At 49.4% G+C, this 21,365-nt stretch overlaps 2 protein-coding genes and 1 pseudogene across 2 annotated transcripts; 2 read left to right on the plus strand and 1 right to left on the minus strand.

Annotated features, from left to right (window-relative positions):
- Window positions 1-582: 582 nt before the first annotated feature.
- On the minus strand, window positions 583-4,067 carry LOC136543074 (UDP-glucuronic acid decarboxylase 2-like; annotated as a pseudogene).
- Window positions 4,068-5,951: 1,884 nt separating this feature from the next.
- LOC136543063 (peter Pan-like protein) lies at window positions 5,952-17,341 on the plus strand. Its single transcript, XM_066535629.1, has 8 exons — window positions 5,952-6,077; window positions 6,240-6,521; window positions 6,631-6,861; window positions 6,962-7,054; window positions 7,141-7,328; window positions 10,642-10,706; window positions 16,708-16,836; window positions 16,932-17,341. The coding sequence occupies exons 2-8, from the start codon at window positions 6,294-6,296 to the stop codon at window positions 17,042-17,044; spliced, it is 1,047 nt and encodes a 348-aa protein (XP_066391726.1). The 5' UTR covers window positions 5,952-6,077; window positions 6,240-6,293; the 3' UTR covers window positions 17,045-17,341.
- Window positions 17,342-18,491: 1,150 nt separating this feature from the next.
- LOC136496928 (uncharacterized) lies at window positions 18,492-19,389 on the plus strand. Its single transcript, XM_066492711.1, has one exon. It carries the CDS (start codon window positions 18,797-18,799, stop codon window positions 19,187-19,189), a length of 393 nt encoding a protein of 130 aa, XP_066348808.1. The 5' UTR covers window positions 18,492-18,796; the 3' UTR covers window positions 19,190-19,389.
- Window positions 19,390-21,365: the final 1,976 nt, after the last annotated feature.

Here is a 21,365-nt window from a genome sequence, read left to right on the forward strand (position 1 = left end):
ATTCTAAAAAACACTTTATAGGGTCTTGCTAAAATCCAGATGCCTGAATTTTAGCTTACTTTCAGACGATCATTATTACATATATTTTATACTAAATTGTAATTTTAGCTGTTGCAATTTATGTATGAATAATCTGCAATTTCATATCAAGAATAAAAAAAAACAGTTACACAAAACCACAAATCCGACAAATCATAATCTGGGTTGGCATAAAGACAACTAACAATTTACAATTGTTCTTATAGTCAGACAAGGAAAAAAATGATATGTTATGATATAAAGACAAATAACAAATCATAAAAGTAACAATTTACTTGTAGTAGTTAGTTGTATAAGAGTGTTGATTGAAATCATTTTAAAATCCAGACACTTGAAATATAGGAGAAGTGCTTTTTATATGAAGTCCCAGATCCATTGCCATGGCCAATGCGTCCTATTGTAAGTCATGACATGTGTTCTTGTTAGCATCGCCATTGGCATCCAGCGAAGAGAGCTCTTGTTTTTTGGCAACTAAAGTTACAAAATCATGCTAAAAAGCAAAAATCACATGTCCATCAGGTTCAAATCAACGGTCTAGGTTCTTTGCAGTGGAACACCTGTCCATCAGGTTCAAATCAACATCTCGTATTTTCTAGTTTTATCTTAGCATTTGACGACGCTATTTTTTTAATAATATTCTATGATACATGAAGGGGGACTGACGAACACACGGCCACAACGCCAAGGCATGAACAAATCACAATGGCACAACAGCACAAGTGATTTTTCGTAACTGCTGCCATGCCCATATGTTGCACACTTGCACTACATCCTACTAAACTCAGCATGCGTGCGTGCTGATACATTCCAGCACGAGTTACAATTACGCATGCAATTTGCTCGCTACACATCCACATAATCAAGCACCCCAAGCTCGTGATGCTCGCCACATGCATGATCTTCGAATTGCACTGCATTTGCGGCTATTCTGCTTGCTTGGCCTACCCTAGTTTCTACATATACCCTGCAAATCTTCTGAATTCAACCGATCTTTCCCCCCTCGCACTGCACTTGGCGGTGAGGGCACGCAGGCCGGCTGATGGGACGTCTCACTCTGAGCTGGCCGCGCGCACTTTGAATCGAACCATTGAAGGCCTGCATGCACCGTGTTTCTCATGGCCGCGTCTCGGTCAGGAGCGAGACTGGAGTGGAGTGCGACGGGATTGGTAAGGGAGTACGTGTTGCGTCACTCATTAACATACGATAAGGCTAAGCGAAGGGGCTGTGTCCTGTGTGATCATACTCCTATTAGTTTGTGGGCCTCGAACGCGTGGTTTGAGAGATTGCATTGGCATTACCAGGTCGGACACGTACTGGAAGCTCCTCGTCTGCTTGCCGTCGCCGTACACCGTCAAGGGATCCTTCCTCAGCGCCTGCAGTCCACGCAGCATGGAATGGCATATCAGTCGCTAGCTCGTATGGTTGCGTTCGCGTCCTGCGGCGGCTGTGGAGTGCGTGGCCGGAACCGGAAGCCCGGAATCACGACTCACCTGCGCGACGAAGTTACTGACGACCCGGCCGTCGTCGATGCACATGCGCGGCCCGTACGTGTTGAAGATCCGGGCGATCCTCACCTGCACGCACGCACGAACGTGCCAGCAGCCGGTCGATTAATTGGACGGAAAATGCATCATGCAATTGGCAACCGCAAGGATGGATGCATGGCGACGCGACGACGAACCTCGAGGTTGGCTGCGCGGTGGTAGTCCATGGTCAGCGTCTCCGCCGTGCGCTTGCCCTCGTCGTAGCAGCTCCGAACACCTGCATATATAATCATATATATAGAAGATCGATCGATCGGACGTGCATGCAGCGACGAACGTGTTGAACGAACGAAGCGAGATCGAATGTGATCGATTAGCCAGGCCATTGTCGTGGTCTTACGTACCGATGGGGTTGACGTTTCCCAGTAGGTCTCCACCTGCGGGTGCTGCAGCGGGTCCCTGTACACAGTGGCGAAGATAGAGCAAAATAGAGGGTACGGTGGTGCAATTACAAATAAGTGATTAAGAGGTTTACCAAAAATAGGTACCATTAGGATGGTAAAAAACATCAACAGAGGCAAAATATATATCATTCAACTTCAAATCATGAACATCTTCGACAATTTGATGGCCTAAAAAAAGAAAATGAATGAATCGTGGTTCAAATTTCATTTTTTTCAACCAAATAATGAATAAATGAAAAGAAATATAATCAATTACCTTTAATCTTCATCTTGAAATCTACGTCCTTGCATTTTCATGAAGCTACGAACCACGGCCTGATTCGTGACTTTCATCATCTCTTCTTTCTCCACATAGCAAATAAGGCAATTATTCATAAATTCATCACCAATGCGATTGCACAAATTTGTTTTCACAATCTTCATGCCGGAGAAAATCCTCTCAACTGTAGCAGTTGCAACCGACAACACTAGTACAAGCTTCATGAGTTGATAAACTAATGGATATCGTTCATGTTTTCTAGTCTCCACCATTCTTTGAGAAAGCTCAACGACAGTTTGTAGGTTAGAGAACCTATCATCATCTTTCACATCAGATGTGTAGACACCAAGATGGTGGCCAAGGTCCCTCAATTTCCTAGAATCAAAATCATGTGGATAAAGCTTTGCATGGCTCATCAAATTCTCCAAATTAAAATCATCCAAACAAGAATTCTGGAGATTATTGGTACTACCAGGCTCTGGTGCTTTCCTTTTGTAAAATCGTTTCATCAATTAGCCTGCCATTAACACGTATAAAAGGAGCGTAAATATGTACTGCACTATTGCAAGTCTTCAACCTAAATAGCCTAACGATGGGACACAGTTCGAGCTCTAATTGTATATGAAAAATAGATTAATTTGAGAAAGAGAAAAAGAAAACATGAAACGCATCTAATCTTACCTTAAAATATTGTTGGGTGATGCCGTGCAGCCGTGATGGGGATTGGGGAGCTGTGGTCTCCTCTCGCCCGTGCTCCGCTGTCCGCTCGGATCGGATTCACGGAGCTTGCCGGCTCCTGCTAGATGCGTGATGCGTGAGGGAGAGAGATGAGGGAAGCGAGACGGAACGGCGCAGTCGCGGAGTCGTGAATGCTGGCCGCGACGGCGCAACGGGAAACAAGTGACGAAGCTAGAAATTAGGATTTAGGAGACAATCAGTGTCTTTCCTGGCTTCCTTGATCCGCGTTAGCCTTTGCTGGCTGTGGGTGGTGCAGCTTATCGGGCTTTGGGGGGTGCATATAGGGCCAAAACTTGAGTACTATAAGGTGAAAACAAAAATCAGGGTGGTGCATCTGCACCCACAACACACATTATGCCTTCGCCCCTGGCCGTACACCTCGCTGGTGCTGGTGAGCAGGAACCTGGCGCCGACGCGCTTGGCGAGGCCCAGCATGTTGAGCGTGCCCATCACGTTGGTCTTGATCGTCTTCACGGGGTTGTGCTTGTAGTGCACGGGCGACGCCGGGCACGCCAGGTGGTAGATCTGGTCCACCTCCAGCAGGATGGGCTCCACGACGTCGTGCCGGATCACCTCCAGCGCCGGGTGCCCGGCCTGGTGCGCCAGGTTCTCCTTGCGGCCCGTGAAGAAGTTGTCCACCACCAGCACGCTGTCGCCGCGCTCCAGGGGCCGGTCCACCAGGTGGACGCCCAGCGGCAGCCGCGCCGCGCGCCGCTCCTGCTCGCCCACCGCGGCACCAAGCGCCGCGTTCGCGGACCCGCCGTACTGCCGCCGCGAGAGACTACCACTACTCGCCGCGGACGACTCGCCCGTGGCGGCGACGGCGCCTCCCCCGTTGGACGACGATGGGACCGTGAGGAGGACCGCCGAGGTGAGGGCCATGCCCACCAGCGCGAACAGGAGGCGCTGCTCCTCCAGGAGGTACCGGAGCGGCCACGCCAGCGGCTTGTGAGGCTTGGGTGTGTAACCGGGGGCGCCCGTGGGGAGGGACTCCTCGTGCCCGCGGAAGATCGGCTCCGACGCCATCGCGGAGCCCGGTGGTCGTGCCCTCTGCAGGCTTCGCGCCGTGTCTCCGCCGGCAACTCTCTTCCCCCCCCCCCCCCCCCCCCCCCCCCCCCCCCTCCTGTGCAGCTGTGCTGTGCTTGTTGTGGCCGTGTGCTCGGCCGTGCGATCTGAGACGCGGGCGCGATCTGCGCGGTCGGAGGTGGCGGGTGGCCGATTTGACGGAGCGCGCCGCGCCAAGGGGTCTCGGGTGGGCCGTGGGCGTAGCAGCGGCCGCACACGTGGAATCAGAGGTGATTAGTTTCAATAGATTTGTATAAACTAATAACTAAGAGCATCTCCAAGAGTTTTTCTAAAACTGGCTCTCTAAATCACTATTTATAGAGCCGCATAAAAATCGATTTCTCCGACAACTTTTCTATATCTTGAGCACACTCTACAGAGTCATTTTCGCTATTTATCTTTGGCTAGCGAAAAATACAGAATAAAGAATGACTATATTTAGACAACCATTTAGCCAAGCTGTTGGATGATAGTTTTTCACTAAAATATTTATTCCTAACATCTAGAAAGGATTTAGAGAGTCTCTTAGAGTTGCTCATAAGAGACCCTCTTGATTCAGAGCTCAAACAGTTCGAATCAAAGTGTTCTCTACATTGAAACCTCTTAGTCAAGTTTAATTTCAATGAACTTTCCAGCGACCCTCATGCCCTCTAGCAACTTTCTCCTTAGTAACCTCTATGTTCCCCATGAGTCCCTCGCAGAGTTCACCTTCTGATCTCTAATAGCATTGTCACAGTGTTCATCTAAACGGATTAAACGGCCGTTTAAACGGTAAACGGTGGTAAACTGTTTTATTTAAGGGGTAAACGGAAATGAAACGGTTGACCGTTTAAACGGTAAAAAAACGAGAAAAACGGTCTAAATGGCCTAAACGGAACGAAGATAAACAGTATTAAACGGGCTAAACAGCTGTTTAAACGGTTGTTTAAGCGAACACGAGGTAAATCTAGTTCAGTTTTATATGGATAAATTTGTATACTTAAGTTTATTATATTTATAAATGTGTACACTTGATATGTTACATGCATAAATATCTACACATACCATAATAATTGATTTTTACTCAGATAAATATGTATAAATGCTAGAATACTTGATTTTTTACATGCACATATATAATTATATGTATTTTTTTAAAAGTACAAAACCGTTTAGACCATTTAAGTTTGTGTTAAACACCGTGTAAACAGCCTACAAGCTAAATGAAGGGCGACCGTGTAAAGACCGTTTACCGTTTAGGAAAACATCAGGTGACATAGTTTTCCAAAGGTCCATATAAATTAAAATTCGATGGTAATTTCATGTTTTAATACATTGAAAGCTTGAAAAAAATGCTCCAATTGACTAAATTTGGATGACTTTTTTCTCGAATAACATTTTTTAACGAATTAGAACAATATTTTATTGAGTGGAAGTATGTTCCGAGCTCGCTAGAAAAAACTCAAGCTCAAGAAGAAATTATAAGTTTAGGAGAAAAGTGTCATAGATCATGGGGCAAATTTCTAGGTCTACAAAAAATATTTCAGTTTTATTAGAAAATGTTGCTTGCTTCAATAGGGAAAAGATGTTCCACATTAATAGAATAAAACATGCTCTTTTTGCTCATTTGCGATATTGCGTTAGATATTATTATTATTCCACAAATTTAAAAACCAATGTTTAACTAGTCATTGGAAGTGTTCCAAGAAAAGAATAAATATGAAATCAAGAAGAATAAAAAAGAGAAAGAAAACTTTTTTTTCGAACAACAAGAGAAAGAAAACTAAGAAAAACAAAGTAACTGCTAAAGAATTGCGTGAAAAAGGAACGGCCCAGGAAAAACGGCCCAGGAGAAGCCCGCGTGGGTGCGCTCCCCTCAGACAAACAACCCCCGGAGGCCCGGACTGGGGTTTTGGCTACCGCCGACGCCGCTCACCCCTCGCACTCGCGCTCGCTCTGGCTCTCCTATCTGCGACCACTGGGCTATAAGCCTATAACGCCGCCGCCGCCCTACGCCTGGGCACTTCGCCGGAGACGAGCACCCACAAGGTATGCCCGCCCCTCTCTTCCCTTACCGCTGTGCGAAACCGAGTACCCAAACCCTAAACTTAAGCTATTTGGCTATTTGTATTCGGATCCGATTTCATTACAGGTAAACGTATTATGGCTACTAACTTCGTTTTTTTTTCTTTGCAAAAATATGGGGTGTAGATCCTCAATTAGGGGCTTCTTCCATCATTTGTGTGTTCGTTCAACTGAGCCGCCATGCGCCAGCCACGGTCCGGGCCGGGGAAGAGGCGGGGCCGTGGGCCGCGCATCCCCGCGGCGACGCTTCGGAAGCAGAAGGCGGCGCTGGCGAACGTTGACCAGATCACCGGCGCCAAGATTCCCAAGAGCTTCGTCTTCTCCCGCGGCAAACTCCCCCCCACGCTCCGCCACCTCCAGCAGGACCTCCGCAAGGTCATGCTCCCCTACACTGCCGTCAATCTCAAGGTCCATCCCTAGTTCCCTGTCCCTATGCCATACTAGCGTATATTAGCACTGGATGGATGATTGCCCCCATTCGTGTGCCTCACATGCTTATAAAACAATTAATTGGCAGGAGAAGAAGCGAAATAACCTCAAGGACTTTGTCAATGTTGCCGGTCCGTTGGGTGTGACACATTTCCTAATCCTCTCAAACCCCAAAAGCCTGCCACATTTGCGCTTTGCCAAATCACCGCAGGGCCCAACATTCACATTTCAGATAGAGGAGTACTCACTTGCGGCAGACATTGCAAACTCCCAGAAGCGCCCAAGGTGCCCACCAGGGACATTCCAGAACTCACCATTGGTATATGAAACTGCTGTGGATAATTTTGTATCAGGGTAGCTCTAATGTGGATACTGTTCACTGATACCTTGTTTTAATGTTGAACTCATGGATTGGGTAGGTTGTACTCGGTGGGTTGACAGGTCTCGGCAACCCTTTCAGGAGTTTGGTTGAATACTTCCAGCATATGTTCCCTGCTGTTGACCCAAGCACTGTAAGTATCGGACGATAACATCATGATGAAACTTAATGCCTTCTTTCTGGCATAATCAGATAATTAAACAGTATTTTGCATAATAGGTCAAGCTGGCAACATGCCAAAGGATTCTGTTGTTAAAACATGATAAAGAGAAGGATGTTATTGAATTCCGGCATTACTCCATCAAGCTCCAGCCTGTTGGTGTCAGTCGCAGGATTAGAAAGCTCATGCAAAACAATCAAGTGCCTGATCTACGAGAATATAAAGATGTTAGTGATTTCGTGACAAAGTAAGTACTATCTTGCCATTTTACTATTATATTGCAATGATATATTTTTGATTTCCGAGAAAAGATGATTTGCATAGAAAAACCGTGAAAGCTAACAACACAGATTTAAACTAGTACATGGGATGCCAGTAAATGTTGTGATAAATTAATGCTCCTTGGGGGCACAATAGAAGTTCAACATAACAACAGTCAGAAGTGCAGATGGTTTCGCGAAATAACATGAAATACTTCATATTATGTCAATATCATTATCATCTTCCAAATATTATGTAAGTGCTCTCTGGTTTGGGTTTTTTGTTGCGGGTTGGGGGTGGGGGTGGTTTTTTTTTTTGCTTTAGCTTATTTATTAACATCTCTCTCAGCTAAATAGGCAATACTCGCCCTCATATCTCATCTGAATAACGTTGATAATATTATTTTCATACTATTCACTTGTTACTAATGTTTGTGAAGTTTGTAGTAGTCAACCCAGTTAAGTCCAAAAAACTGGTAGAAAGGAAGTTACTGTAGAGCATAGAATTTGGGGAATGTGCTGTACTAATGCAGCTCTAGTTTTATAGTAGCATAACTTACTCTAAAAGAACAACTGAGATGGGCTCTGCAACTTGAATAAGTTGGTGTTTTAGTTTACAAGTTGTTATAGCACTAGAAGGGTTGCACAGGCCTGGTAATGGATCATGATCCAGCCCTAACCCCACCTCAGCCCTAAATATTTCAGAAGTGCCTTGATCCTAATCCAATTCATATTTTAATGGGTATATAATCCGATCCAGTTCTATCCATTTAAAAGTATATCCTGCTCCCGTCCTGGCCCTTTTAGATCCTTGGGCACGATCCTTTTCTAATGTTTGAGTCCAATCCTTTTACAATGTTTGGAATCCATCTAGTCTGCACTCGCTGGTTGATGTGTTGTTAGGGCTGGCCAGCCGGCTGGCTGCATACTAGTAAATCTATGCGTCCGTTGATTACCTATGCAGCGCATTGACTGCCTGCTTTCAGTTTGAGTAAGTGCTTACTTTATTAGTCACAAACAAAAATACAAAAGTGCTTATTTGCTTACAATCACAAATAATATTATGAAATTACTACAGCAGTCTGCTTAAATTTTGCATAAATCATAATAGCAAAAATAGAAGAACGAAAGGCCATGAATGCTCAAAGTTTCACTCCTCCTAAGCTCCATTTGAAACTGAAGAAAGGGAAAAGAATGAAATAATAAATTAATACTTGCTGGCTATAAATAAGGCACAGATTTGCCTGAATGTATAGTAAGGCATACCTTTGTACTTAGAAAAATGACCACTAGCGAGTTACAATGTTTGCTGTATTAGTAGCATTGAAAAAGATCAGCAAGGCTGTGCAAACATACACATCTTCTTCATGACCATGAGTGAGGTGGCAATTGGCTCCATCACCAGCAACAGTACATAACATGTAGTCCTTATTAAAACATTTAAAAATATAATTTCAAAACAGCATCCCAAAAGGCACCAGGGAAACTGCTTTGTGGTTTTTGAACTCCTGGAAGGCTGGAAGTGCTAAAAGCCAGCTCCAAAGTCTGAACAAATGAACAGCAAAGAACAAAGACAAGCTGGAATGTATGTTTTATGGACACATGAATACAATACAAGATCCTGAAGGAAAGAAATAGCTTTTACAGAAAAGGATATGGGGAAAGAGTACAAGTACTTCTTAGACATCACCAGACCTTGTTTTAATTTTTATGCCAACACTAGAGAGGAAAATAGTCTCCCAGCTCTAAATTGCTAAAACATGGTCAGGGGATCAAGAACACGCAGTTGGATTCGTTCCCCGTTCAAGAACATGGGAGCAATTATCTGTACCTGGGTTGGTCACTAATGGTGGAGAGGCCAAGCCTGCGGACGGAGGAGCTGACACCCTGGATCAGATGGCAAGGGATCTCAAAGAGGCAATGCCTCACTGCGATGCGCTGTCGCCACTGTGATGCCCTAGCACTGGGAGGCTTATCTCCTATCGGAGAGGATGGAAGAGGCACGAAGGCCCATAGCTCCGATCCAAGGGCCGACTCCTTGTAATGATCCACGCGGCTACACGGGCCAACATTGAGAATCCGATCCATGTAGAGTCCTTCCAAGTTCCAAGACAGTCTGATCCAATCCAGCCCTTTCTTTGTATGCCCATATATAATTCATAAAAGACGGTCCACGAGTTGGGGTTCGAGTTTGGCCCTCGGATTTTCACAGCCCATTACCAGGCCTAGTTGCATGGTAGTCGGGTACTACTGTATTTGACATTGCCCAAACAGATACTGATCAATTATGTGCATTCGCTATATTTGACACTGTTCTGCTAACACACAAGCTCTTCATACAAGAAGTCTTGAAGGCCAAGCAACTGATCAGGCCTTCCATTCATTAGCTACAGTGGTGGCATGTTAAGCTCTACATGTAAAACTACACTTGATCTCAAGTTCTCAACATAGGTGGCATATGCAGAAGGCTTCAGTCAAAAAGAGTAAATTAGTAAATTGTGTTCATGAATGCAACGGAAACTATCAAGTGCTTTAGTTTTGAGAATATAATATTACTGACACCTCTATAATCTGAACTTATGATCCAAATAGATTTGCTATGACCACCTATTTGTCGAATTCTAGAGCTATATATGTTGCACCCATTGCCTGAACTTTAAGAAATAGGATATGTTTTGTTTTTAGCAAAGAACAGAGGAGTAATAAAGTAGAAAAAAGGAGTAAAATATATGGCCGACATGATTTAGTTACTATAATATAATCATTCCATTCAATGGATGCAAATTAGCAAGCAAAATTTATATTTAGATTAGACATGATAAAATATTGGAAATACCAAAGTAGGATCATGTCAGTGTATGAGATGGAAGCTACGAGGTAATCACATGGCTAACTATGTACAGTTGAGCATACCTTTATGAGCCAGAAAACTAAGTGAAAAGACTAGGCATTGGACTCGGCACCTAGCAGGCATTGAACTTCAGATAGTGAATTTTATGTTTTAGAGAAATGGTAATGGGTAAAGATCTTTTGACTTAGAGTCAGCAAGTGTCTCGTTTTTCATCTGAAATGCTCTCTGGCTGTGCATGTCCTATAAACCATTAATGCCATTATCTTTTACCTTTCAAATTTTCATTTGCTAGTTTGCTGTCCACAGATTATTTTGGTCCAGGTTGTTACTTTTATAGGTTCAATAACTGCGATCCAACAAATATCATCACCTGGTGCTGTGTTTTTGTTTAAAAAAGCAGTGCACCAATATATTTTGCTCAGATTTAATTTTGTGTACACATTTGCCAGAGCTGGGTATGGATCAGAAAGTGAAGTAGATGATGAAGCAGCAATGGTAAGCCTGCCAAGTGATGTTGACTGATGGATAAGTCTCATGTGTGGCTGGTCTTTGTGGGGCTATGATGCTCACATGGTCATGGTCCTTGTGGCTGTTTTTCTGTTTTTAGGACAGCATCTTAGACTAGAGGACAGCATCTTAGAGGACAGCATCTTAGACTAGAGGACAGCATCTTAGCTAGGACAGCATATTAGCATCTTAGACTAGCATCTTAGACTAGCATCTTGGCATATGCTTGGCTGGCTAGCAGCCTATAAATATGTAACCCCAACCCCTTGGGTTGGTATGGCATTTGTGTGAGCTTGTGTGAGAAATAGACAAGAAAATTGCCCCAACTCCTAGTGTCATCCTCTCTCGATGAGAGTAAGAATTCTCCTACTACCAAGAGTGAGAATTCAGCGACTAACAAGTGGTATCAGAGCCGTATTATCCTGTAGCCTGAGCATCTCTTGCTCATCTTCTCTCTCAGCCCCACAACAGCCCCAGCCGTTGGCAGCAGCAGCTCCTCCGGCCGCTCCTGTTCACTCCTCTCCCAGCTCGTCTGAAGCAGCCCTCTCCCCACGCAGCAGCCCCCCGGTAGCGCGTCATGTCCGCAGGGCAGTCTCAGCGCTCGGTCGCCTCGAGCACGCGGCGTCGGCAGGAGGCCGAACTTGCCGCGGCAGAGGAACGCGAGCGAGCGGCGGCAGAGACCGCTGCGGCGGCGGCAAGGGCGTCGAGGCTGGCAGCAGCGGAGCTGGCAGCAGCCAGAGCGGAGGCGGAAGCAGCGGCGGCGGCGAATGCAGCGCGTGCGGCGCGACGGCGGAGGTCGAGGCTCTGCGCGGCAGCATCGGCAGCTCCATTTCCGCTGATGACACCGCCGACGCGGACCTCGAGCTGCTAGAGAGGGACGCAGCGCGAGCGCGGGCGGCGCAGTGGGCAGCCGCACACGTCCACGAGCGTGGCGGCAGCCCAGACAGGCGCGGACGCGCTGGCGGCGCTCCTGGAGGAGGCGCGCACGGCGGTGGCGCTCCTGGGGCAGCCGCGCACGCCCACGAGCGCGGCGGCAGCCCAGACAGGCGCGGACGCGCCGGTGGCGCTCCTGGAGGAGGCGCGCACGGCGGCGGCGCTCCTGGAGGAGGCGCGCACGGCAACGGTGGCGGACGGGTCGATGGAGAGCGCGGCCTTCACAGGCAGCGTGGCTCTCTCTCCCCGGATCGGTACCGACGGGTCGATGGAGAGCACGGCCTTCACAGGCAGCGTGGCTCTCTCTCCCCGGATCGGTACCGTGGTTACCACGGGCTCCAGGCTGTTGTCAGGGACGTCGGTCCCGGCGGTGGGTGGCCTACCCTCACCAAGACCAACTACGTCGAGTGGGCTGCGGTGATGAGGGTAAAGCTCCAGGTGCGGCACATGTGGGAGGCAGTCCGGTACGGCGACGTCGACTACGACCTAGATCGACGGGCGCTGGATGCTCTCATCGCTGCAGTCCCGCCCGAGATGCAGTTCTCGCTTACCAGCAAGCGGACTGCCAAGGAGGCTTGGGACGCCATCGCTGCGGCACGCATCGGCAGCGACCGCGCCCGCAAGTCCACGCTGCAGGCACTTCGCAAGGAGTGGGAGAACCTGGCCTTCAAGCCAGGTGAGGACGTTGATGACTTTGCTCTCCGTCTCAACACTCTGTTGCAGAAGATGGTGCAGTTCGGCGACGACACCTACGGCGAGGAGAGAGCTGTCGAAAAGCTCTTCCGCTGCGTCCCCGAGAAGTACAAGCAGATGGCTCGCTCGATCGAGTCGCTGCTGGATCTCTCCACGATGTCGATCGAGGAGGCGATAGGTCGCCTCAAGGTCGTCGACAGTGATGAGCCACAGTCCCTCTCGGGGCCCATCACCACTGGCGGGAAGCTCCTTCTCACTCGGGAGCAGTGGCTTGCCAGCCAGGGTGACCGGAGGAAGGGGGAGCCTTCTTCCGCGACAGGCGGCCGCAAGCGTGGCAAGCCGCGCAAGGCGCGCAGAGACGCCCAAGCCGGGGCGCGAGGACGTGCCGAGGGTGATGCCCGCGGAGGCGCCCAGGGCGGCGCCGCCGGCAGGCACAAGCCGGCACGAGACGACACCTGCCGCAACTGCGGCCAGCTTGGCCATTGGGCCAAGGACTGTCGACAGCCACGACGCGGCCAGGCCCACGTCGCACAGGCGGAGGAGGAGGAGCCGGCTCTGTTCATGGCACATGCCAGCATCGAGCTACCTCCAGCGGCACCGGCCGCAGCGGCTCTCCTCCACCTCGACGAGCCAAAAGCACACGCCCTCCTCGGCGACAGCTCCGGCAACGACAAGACTGACGGGTGGTGCCTCGACACCAGCGCCACCCATCACATGACCGGTCGACGGGAGTTCTTCACCGAGCTTGACTCTAGCGTCCGAGGCTCCGTCAAGTTTGGGGATGCCTCCGGCGTGGAGATCAAGGGCGTCGGCTCCATCATCTTCACCGCCGTGTCTGGTGAGCACAGGCTGCTCACCGGAGTCTACTACATCCCCGCGTTGAGGAACTCCATCATCAGCTTGGGACAGCTGGATGAGAACGGTTCGCGCGTGGTGGTTGAGGACGGAGTCATGAGGATTTGGGATCGTCGTCGTCGCCTTCTTGCCAAGGTATCCAGAAGCGCAAATCGACTCTACGTCCTTAACGTGCAGGTGGCACAACCCCTCTGTCTCGCTGCTCGTCGGGACGACGAGGCGTGGCAGTGGCACGAGCGTTTCGGGCACCTTCACTTTGAGGCCCTGAAGCGGCTCAGTGCCACGGAGATGGTGCGAGGCCTGCCGTGCCTCGACCATGTGGAGCAGCTCTGCGACGTCTGCGTGTTGACGAAGCAGAGGCGACTCCCCTTTCCCCAGCAGGCGAGCTTTCGAGCCAAGGAGAGGCTCGAGCTCGTGCACGGGGACTTGTGTGGCCCGGTGACACCGGCCACACCGGGAGGACGACGCTACTTCCTGCTGCTCGTCGACGACCTCTCCCGCTACATGTGGGTGATGGTCCTCGGCAGCAAGGGAGAGGCTGCGGACGCCATCAGACGCGTGCAGGCTTCTGCGGAGGCGGAGTGCGGCCGCAAGCTGCGCGTGCTGCGCACCGACAACGGCGGCGAATTCACGGCGGCTGAATTCGCGTCGTACTGCGCTGACGAGGGCATTCAGCGCCACTACTCCGCGCCGTACAGCCCGCAGCAGAACGGCGTCGTCGAGCGGCGCAACCAGACGGTTGTGGGGATGGCTCGGGCCCTCCTCAAGCAGAGGGGGATGCCGGCTGTCTTCTGGGGAGAGGCGGTGGTGACGGCCATCTACATCCTCAACCGCTCGCCTACCAAGGCGCTCGACGGCAGGACGCCGTACGAGGCTTGGCATGGGCGCAAGCCGGCGGTCTCCCACTTGCGGGTCTTCGGCTGCCTCGCGTTCGCCAAGGAGCTTGGCCACATCAGCAAGCTCGACGACAGGAGCACTCCGGGAGTGTTCATCGGCTACGCGGAGGGCTCGAAGGCCTACCGCATCCTCGACCCGAAGACACAGCGTGTGCGCACGGCGCGCGACGTTGTGTTCGACGAAGGGCGAGGATGGGCGTGGGACAAGGCGGTGGACGATGGCTCGGCTCCGACTTACGACGACTTCACTGTCGAGTACGTCCACTTCGAGGGAGCTGGGGGAGTAGGCAGCTCTTCTTCGGCGAGCGCGTCTACCCCAGTCCCCGAGCCTCCACCGACCCCGGCGCCTGCTACTCCAACAGCTCCACGCTCTCCAGCCAGGACCTCGGCTGCGATGAGTTCTTCGCCGGCTTCACCACAGCCGGCAACGCCACGCACTCCAGCACCGACAGGCACCTCTCCGGGCACGTCTACTCCAACACCAGCTCGTGTCGAGCACAGCCCGGTTGAGCTCGCTACTCCGCTCTCTCACGACGAGGAGCGCATCGACGCGTACCACGACGGCGAGCCGTTGCGGTACCGTACGATGGAGAACCTTCTCGGCGACCAGTTGGTGCCGGGACTGGTGCCTCATGACCTGGAGGACCTGGAGGCGCAGTTGCACCTTGCGTGTGACGACGGCGAGCCTCGGTCGTTCGCAGAGGCCGAGAGACACGCGGCATGGCGCGCCGCGATGCAGTTGGAGATGGATGCGGTTGAGAAGAACCGCACCTGGGAGCTTGCTGACCTTCCTCGTGGTCATCGCGCGATCACCCTTAAGTGGGTGTACAAGCTGAAGAGGGATGAAGCCGGTGCCATCGTCAAGCACAAGGCTCGCTTGGTGGCACGAGGTTTCGTGCAGCAGGAGGGGGTCGACTTCGACGACGCCTTTGCTCCCGTGGCACGGATGGAGTCCGTGCGACTCCTCCTTGCGCTAGCTGCCCAGGAGGGCTGGCGTGTTCATCACATGGACGTCAAGTCGGCGTTCCTTAACGGCGACTTGAAGGAGGAGGTCTACGTGCACCAGCCGCCGGGATTTGCGATCCCCGGCAAGGAGGGCAAGGTGCTCCGCCTGCGCAAGGCCCTCTATGGCTTGCGGCAGGCACCGAGGGCGTGGAATGCCAAGCTGGATTCCACGCTAAAGGGGATGGGCTTCGAGCAAAGCCCGCACGAGGCGGCCATCTACCGACGGGGCAATGGAGGTAATGCCCTGCTGGTGGGTGTCTACGTCGACGACTTGGTGATCACCGGCACCAAGGATGCGGAGGTGGCGGCATTCAAGGAAGAGATGAAGGCCACCTTCCAGATGAGTGACCTGGGGCCTCTCTCCTTCTACCTGGGAATCGAGGTACACCAGGATGACTCTGGGATCACGCTTCGACAGACCGCCTACGCCAAGCGCGTCGTTGAGCTAGCTGGGCTCACCGACTGCAACCCAGCTCTCACTCCGATGGAGGAGAGGCTGAAGCTGAGCCGCGACAGCACGACGGAGGAGGTGGACGCTACGCAGTACCGGCGTCTTGTGGGGAGCCTTCGCTACCTCGCCCACACACGGCCGGACTTGGCATTCTCCGTCGGCTACGTTAGTCGGTTCATGCAGCGACCGACGACGGAACACCAGCAGGCTGTGAAGAGGATCATCCGCTACGTTGCGGGGACTCTCGACCACGGCCTCTACTACCCGAGGTGCCCTGGGGCGGCACACTTCGTCGGGTACAGCGACAGCGACCACGCCGGCGACATCGACACCAGCAAGAGCACGAGCGGGATCCTCTTCTTCCTCGGCAAGTGCCTCGTTAGCTGGCAGTCGGTCAAGCAGCAGGTGGTGGCCCTGTCCAGCTGCGAGGCCGAGTACATAGCGGCCTCCACCGCTTCGACTCAGGCGCTCTGGCTTGCTCGACTGCTTGGTGATCTCCTCGGCAGAGACACTAGAGCGGTGGAGCTCAGGGTGGACAGCAAGTCCGCTCTGGCCCTGGCAAAGAACCCCGTGTTCCACGAACGCAGCAAGCACATCCGGGTGAGGTACCACTTCATCCGAGGCTGTTTGGAGGAAGGGAGCATCAAGGCGAGCTACATCAACACCAAGGACCAGCTTGCGGACCTGCTCACCAAGCCCCTTGGGAGGATCAAGTTCCTTGAGCTCTGCTCCAGGACCGGGATGGTTCAACTCTCCCACAAGACGACGCACAAGACTTAGGGGGAGAATGATGGATAAGTCTCATGTGTGGCTGGTCTTTGTGGGGCTATGATGCTCACATGGTCATGGTCCTTGTGGCTGTTTTTCTGTTTTTAGGACAGCATCTTAGACTAGAGGACAGCATCTTAGAGGACAGCATCTTAGACTAGAGGACAGCATCTTAGCTAGGACAGCATATTAGCATCTTAGACTAGCATCTTAGACTAGCATCTTGGCATATGCTTGGCTGGCTAGCAGCCTATAAATATGTAACCCCAACCCCTTGGGTTGGTATGGCATTTGTGTGAGCTTGTGTGAGAAATAGACAAGAAAATTGCCCCAACTCCTAGTGTCATCCTCTCTCGATGAGAGTAAGAATTCTCCTACTACCAAGAGTGAGAATTCAGCGACTAACATTGACAAATTAAACCGGGCATCGAGAAAAAGCGCTGTCAGACTCCAGGAGATTGGACCAAGGATGACTATGCGCCTAGTTAAAGTTGAAGCTGGGCTATGTTCAGGAGATGTCTTATACCCATGGCCTGGTGAGTTCCATTTAATGCTTTGAACACCTTAAATTGTTCCCAAGTATTGATGCATCTTTGTTATTTTTTTGACTGATTTCCTTTTTATGATACAGTGGAGAAGGAAGTGGTGGGAAAGAAAGGAACAGAAACTGGGGAAGAAGTAGGACAAGAAGATGAGGATGATGCTGATGCCACAGATGAGTTCGAGGATGAGATGGAGGTATAGGATTTTAGATGTATCCGACAATGCGAAGGCAGACGCAGGTGTTTTGACAGTCCTGGATGTTTCATGCTGAAACCAACGGGCCTTGTGCCCTACAATGTGATGCATTCATGCCAATTTTGTGACTGAAGGTGCATTGCATTCCTTGCCACAAAGTGTAAACATGTTTTGCGGATGCTTACCTCTTGAGTTACGACTCAGGTTTGGGAATAGTTTTTGGTTCGCAGTCTAAGATTTCTTATTCTTGTCGGGGTTTCAGAGGGACGGACATGATGCCCTACACAACTACAAAGGCTTTGTTTGGTTATGCTGGTACTGGTAGTGGGTTGGCATGATGATCTTCCTCATGTTTGTAGGGTTTGTTATGGCCATATGGGTGTTTTTTTTTTCTCTGTATTCTTTGATGAGTAAGCTGAGTGGGGTGCTTTAGGTTCTGTCTGGGACTTCACCAAATTTTGCTCTGCTCAACTCCACCATGGAGCAGCTTTTAGAGTTTTTGGAGTACCATTAGATGTGCTCAAGGCCAGGAGATTATGTCCTCAACAAACCTATCTACTACTAAATCACAATTAAAGGGACGCCAACCAATAAAGTTCTTAACTCCCATCTTTTTTATAGAGCAGAGTTCGTTGAGCATGTTTGGCTACGAAATTGAAACCAGAGCTGAAAAAGATAGAGCGTTAGCGGTCCTAGACAAGCTCTTGGTTTCAGTCTCGTGACCTGGTAGGTGTTTAGCCGCCGCCATTTACTCTCTCCGTCTCTAAATATTAGTCGTCATGATTTACGTGTTGATAATTTTAACTTGATTTATAGAAAATACGTGTAACATTTCTATCTTCAAATAAATTTATTAAAAAACTAGATTCAAATATATATCCAATAATACTAATTATGTATCATAAATATTAATATTTTTTAATATATATTTAATCAAAATTGTTTATCAGAAGCGAGATGGAGGGAGCGTATCCTTATATTTTACCCTGAGAAGCCCTATGGGCGACGAGGCAAGCCCACATGCTGTATATTTACCCCGAGAAGCGCTAGGGGCGACGAGGCAAGCTCACATGCTGCAAGCCTGAAACTGACAGGATCCGAGATCTGAAATGTCATGCTAATTGTCGGCTGATCTGACAGGTAAGGACTGCTTGTGCAGGCAATGAGTACAGCATGTTCGGTTGGCTAATTCATATCGTTGCTGGTTCGTGAAGAAGTATTGCTGGCTGGTTTGTGTGAGAGAAAAATACTGTTCCGGCTGAAAATTTACGATCGTTTACGACAAGCCACAGCCAAACGAACAGGCTGAGGTTCTCAAGATTCTCAAGCTTGAAGGCCTGAACTGTCCTCACTCCTCATCAGAATTAAGAAATGCATGCAGTGTAACCCTGCGATTCAGTGGTGCATTGCAAATTTGCATTGTACTCCTACTTGTATATACACACGAGAGAATTTGGAACGAGCCATCGCCCGGCCACTTCTCTTGGTCGTGAGGGGTGGGCCTGGGCTCGCAGCTCGCACCGCCCCCGGCTCGCACGCTGTCTCACTGCGGGTGGGCTACCTGCACGGCCGCACCACCAACCTGTCGTCCTCCCTTTCCCTCGTCCCCGTCCCCGTCCCCGTCCCCGTGTGATCTACCACTGGTTTCTAGGCTGCTGGTGCTGGTTTGACACGAAATCTTCTTCACTTCCCAGTCTCCCACCATCACCACCACCACCACCGCGAAAGCGAGCGAGCGAGAAAGAGCAGGCAGCGGCAATGGCTGGCGCTGGGGACGAGTACTACTACGGCGGTCCAGGCCCGCGCGGCGCGCCTCACGGCCTGCTGCTGGCGGTGGTGGTGGGCCTGGTGGTGGCGAGTCCGCTGTTCCTGGGCGACGGCGGCGAGGCGCTGACGGAGGCCGTGGCTGAGCTGCTGAGCCCCGTGGGGCTGCTCCTCCTCCCCGTGTGCCTGCTGTTTCTCATCCGCCTCCTCTCCTCCGACCGCGGTGCCGCGGCGCTCGCCGACGTCTTCGCCTTCGGCGGGTCCCCCGACGCCGTCCACCGCGTGGGAGGCTCCCCCGTCGGCGTCGCGTTCATGCTCCTCCTCATCCTCGCTCTGCTCTACTACCGCTCCTCGCTCTTTGGCGGCGACGGCGGCGACGACGAGTAGGAGGAGCCGAGAGCGGCGGTTGCAGCGGGGCGGCGGACAGGCGGTGGTCGGCGCGATCTCCGGCCGGGCCGGCTGTTGGGTTGTTTTGTGTAATGCGTGGTTTGCCAGGGGCGTGGGTGCAAAAGCGCGTGTGTAAATCGTGTGGAACACTGCCTTGTTTAGCTTCTAAGTATTACATATAGACTAAAGAAATAATTAATTATAAAGATTGCGACTAATTTACTAGATGAATTTTTTAAACTCAATTAGTCTATGATTTGACAATGTGGTGCTACGGTACCATATACCAATGAAAGATTAATTAGGCTTAATAAATTCGTCTCATGAATTACTGAGGACTTCTGTAATTTGTTTTATTATTACTATCTGAACACTCTCATGTGATACCTTGATATAACATCCAATGTGACATCTCTAAACTTTACTTTCTGGTTTTAGGCCTTTTTCAGTTTCTCTTCAAAAGTTTATATCTTATCCCATTAAATGTTTGGACATACGTACGGAGTATTAAATATAGACTAAAAAATAAACTAATTGTATAGATTACGACTATTTTGCGAGATCAATCTTTTAAGCCTAATTAGTCCATGATTTGATAATAAAGTGCTACAGTAACACATGTGCTAATGATGAATTAGTTATGTTTAATAAATTCGTCTTATGATTTACCGATGGATTCTATAATTTGTTTTTTTACGACACTCCATGTAACACTCGAGGTGACATCCAAAATTTTATCATCGGAAACTAAACAAGGCCTTAAACCTTACCTTTAATCTACTGTTTGCTTCGTCGTTTTGTGATGAGGGGCTGCTGAAGCTTCTGTGCTGCGTCGGGCCATGTGCGTGCTTGTACTCTTCTCTTCCCCTGCCTCTCGTCTCGTCGGTGGCCTCTGTCTGTTTCGCTCCGCCATTTTTACTCCACCCCAGAGCCAGAAGCAGTCTACGCGTACACAGTACAGTACACGCTGTACGAGTGGACTACTCACTCCGTCCTATAATATCTATCGTTCTCGCTTTCCGAGAAATAACTTTAACAAAAATATATATTAAAAAAATATTATTATTTATGATACATAATTAGCATCATTAGAAATGTTTTTGAATCTAGTTTTTTAACAAATTTATTTGGAGACACAAATATTGCATATATTTTATATAAATTGAGTCAAAGTCGTGGCACGGACACCGAAAACGACAGATAAATTGGGACGGAGGGAGTAGGAGTCTAGGACTACTGATCGCATCGTTCTGGGTCTTGTTTAGTTGCCAAATTTCAGATGTGCAAAGTTGGCAAAATGCACTGTAGCGTCACTGTAGTATTTCGTTTGTATTTGGTAATAATTGTCCGACCGTTGACTAATTAGGCTCAAAATATTCGTCTCGCAAAGTACAACTAAACTGTGCAATTAGTTTTTAATTTCGTCTACTTTTAGTATTCCATACATGTACTACAAATTTGATGTGACAAAGAATCTTCTTTTTACATAAGGTCAAAGTTAGAAATATGGGAGAAACTAAACAAGACCCTGAACACCAATGCGTGCCCGTGAATTTCATGTTTTACCTTGCAGTACAAACAAGCAAGGACCGCTCCTATAAAGTGTGCCTCAGAATTTCAATTTTTCAATCAAAAAACAAAAAGAAAGCGGTAAAGTTGTCCTGGTCGGTGCCTCCGCGGGCTCGTGTGGTCATGTCCCTAAAGCTTTTTGTACTTGTTCTATACTACTGGTACTGTCCTCTAAAGTGTTGTTGGTTAATTGAGCTGAAACGAAATCATCGACTTGCTGCGAAAAGCCGTCGATGGTCGTCCCGTTCGTTTGGACTTGTTTTCGTTTATAAATTGTATTTTTTTAGTTAATAAATAATATTTTTCTTTTACATTAAATTAGTCAACAGTACTTTTAGTCATGACTTATTAGCTAAATAAGTCCAAACGAACAGAGCGCATTTCTACGTTGCAACTTTCGACCTTATTGTCCCGCTCGTTTGGCTTATAAGTCGTATTTTTTCAGTCATCAAACATTATTTTTTCCCACAACAAATAAACCAATAATACTTTCAATCATGATTTATCTACTGAGCCAACATGGCATATGTTGCATACTTATTATGGTCACGTGGGACGGCTGACGGCGCATTTGGTTTTGGTTTTTATTTTTGTTCATGCCTTGTAC

The sequence above is a fragment of the Miscanthus floridulus genome, chromosome 1 (genome assembly GCF_019320115.1).
Source record: "Miscanthus floridulus cultivar M001 chromosome 1, ASM1932011v1, whole genome shotgun sequence".
Taxonomy (NCBI): Eukaryota; Viridiplantae; Streptophyta; class Magnoliopsida; order Poales; family Poaceae; genus Miscanthus; species Miscanthus floridulus.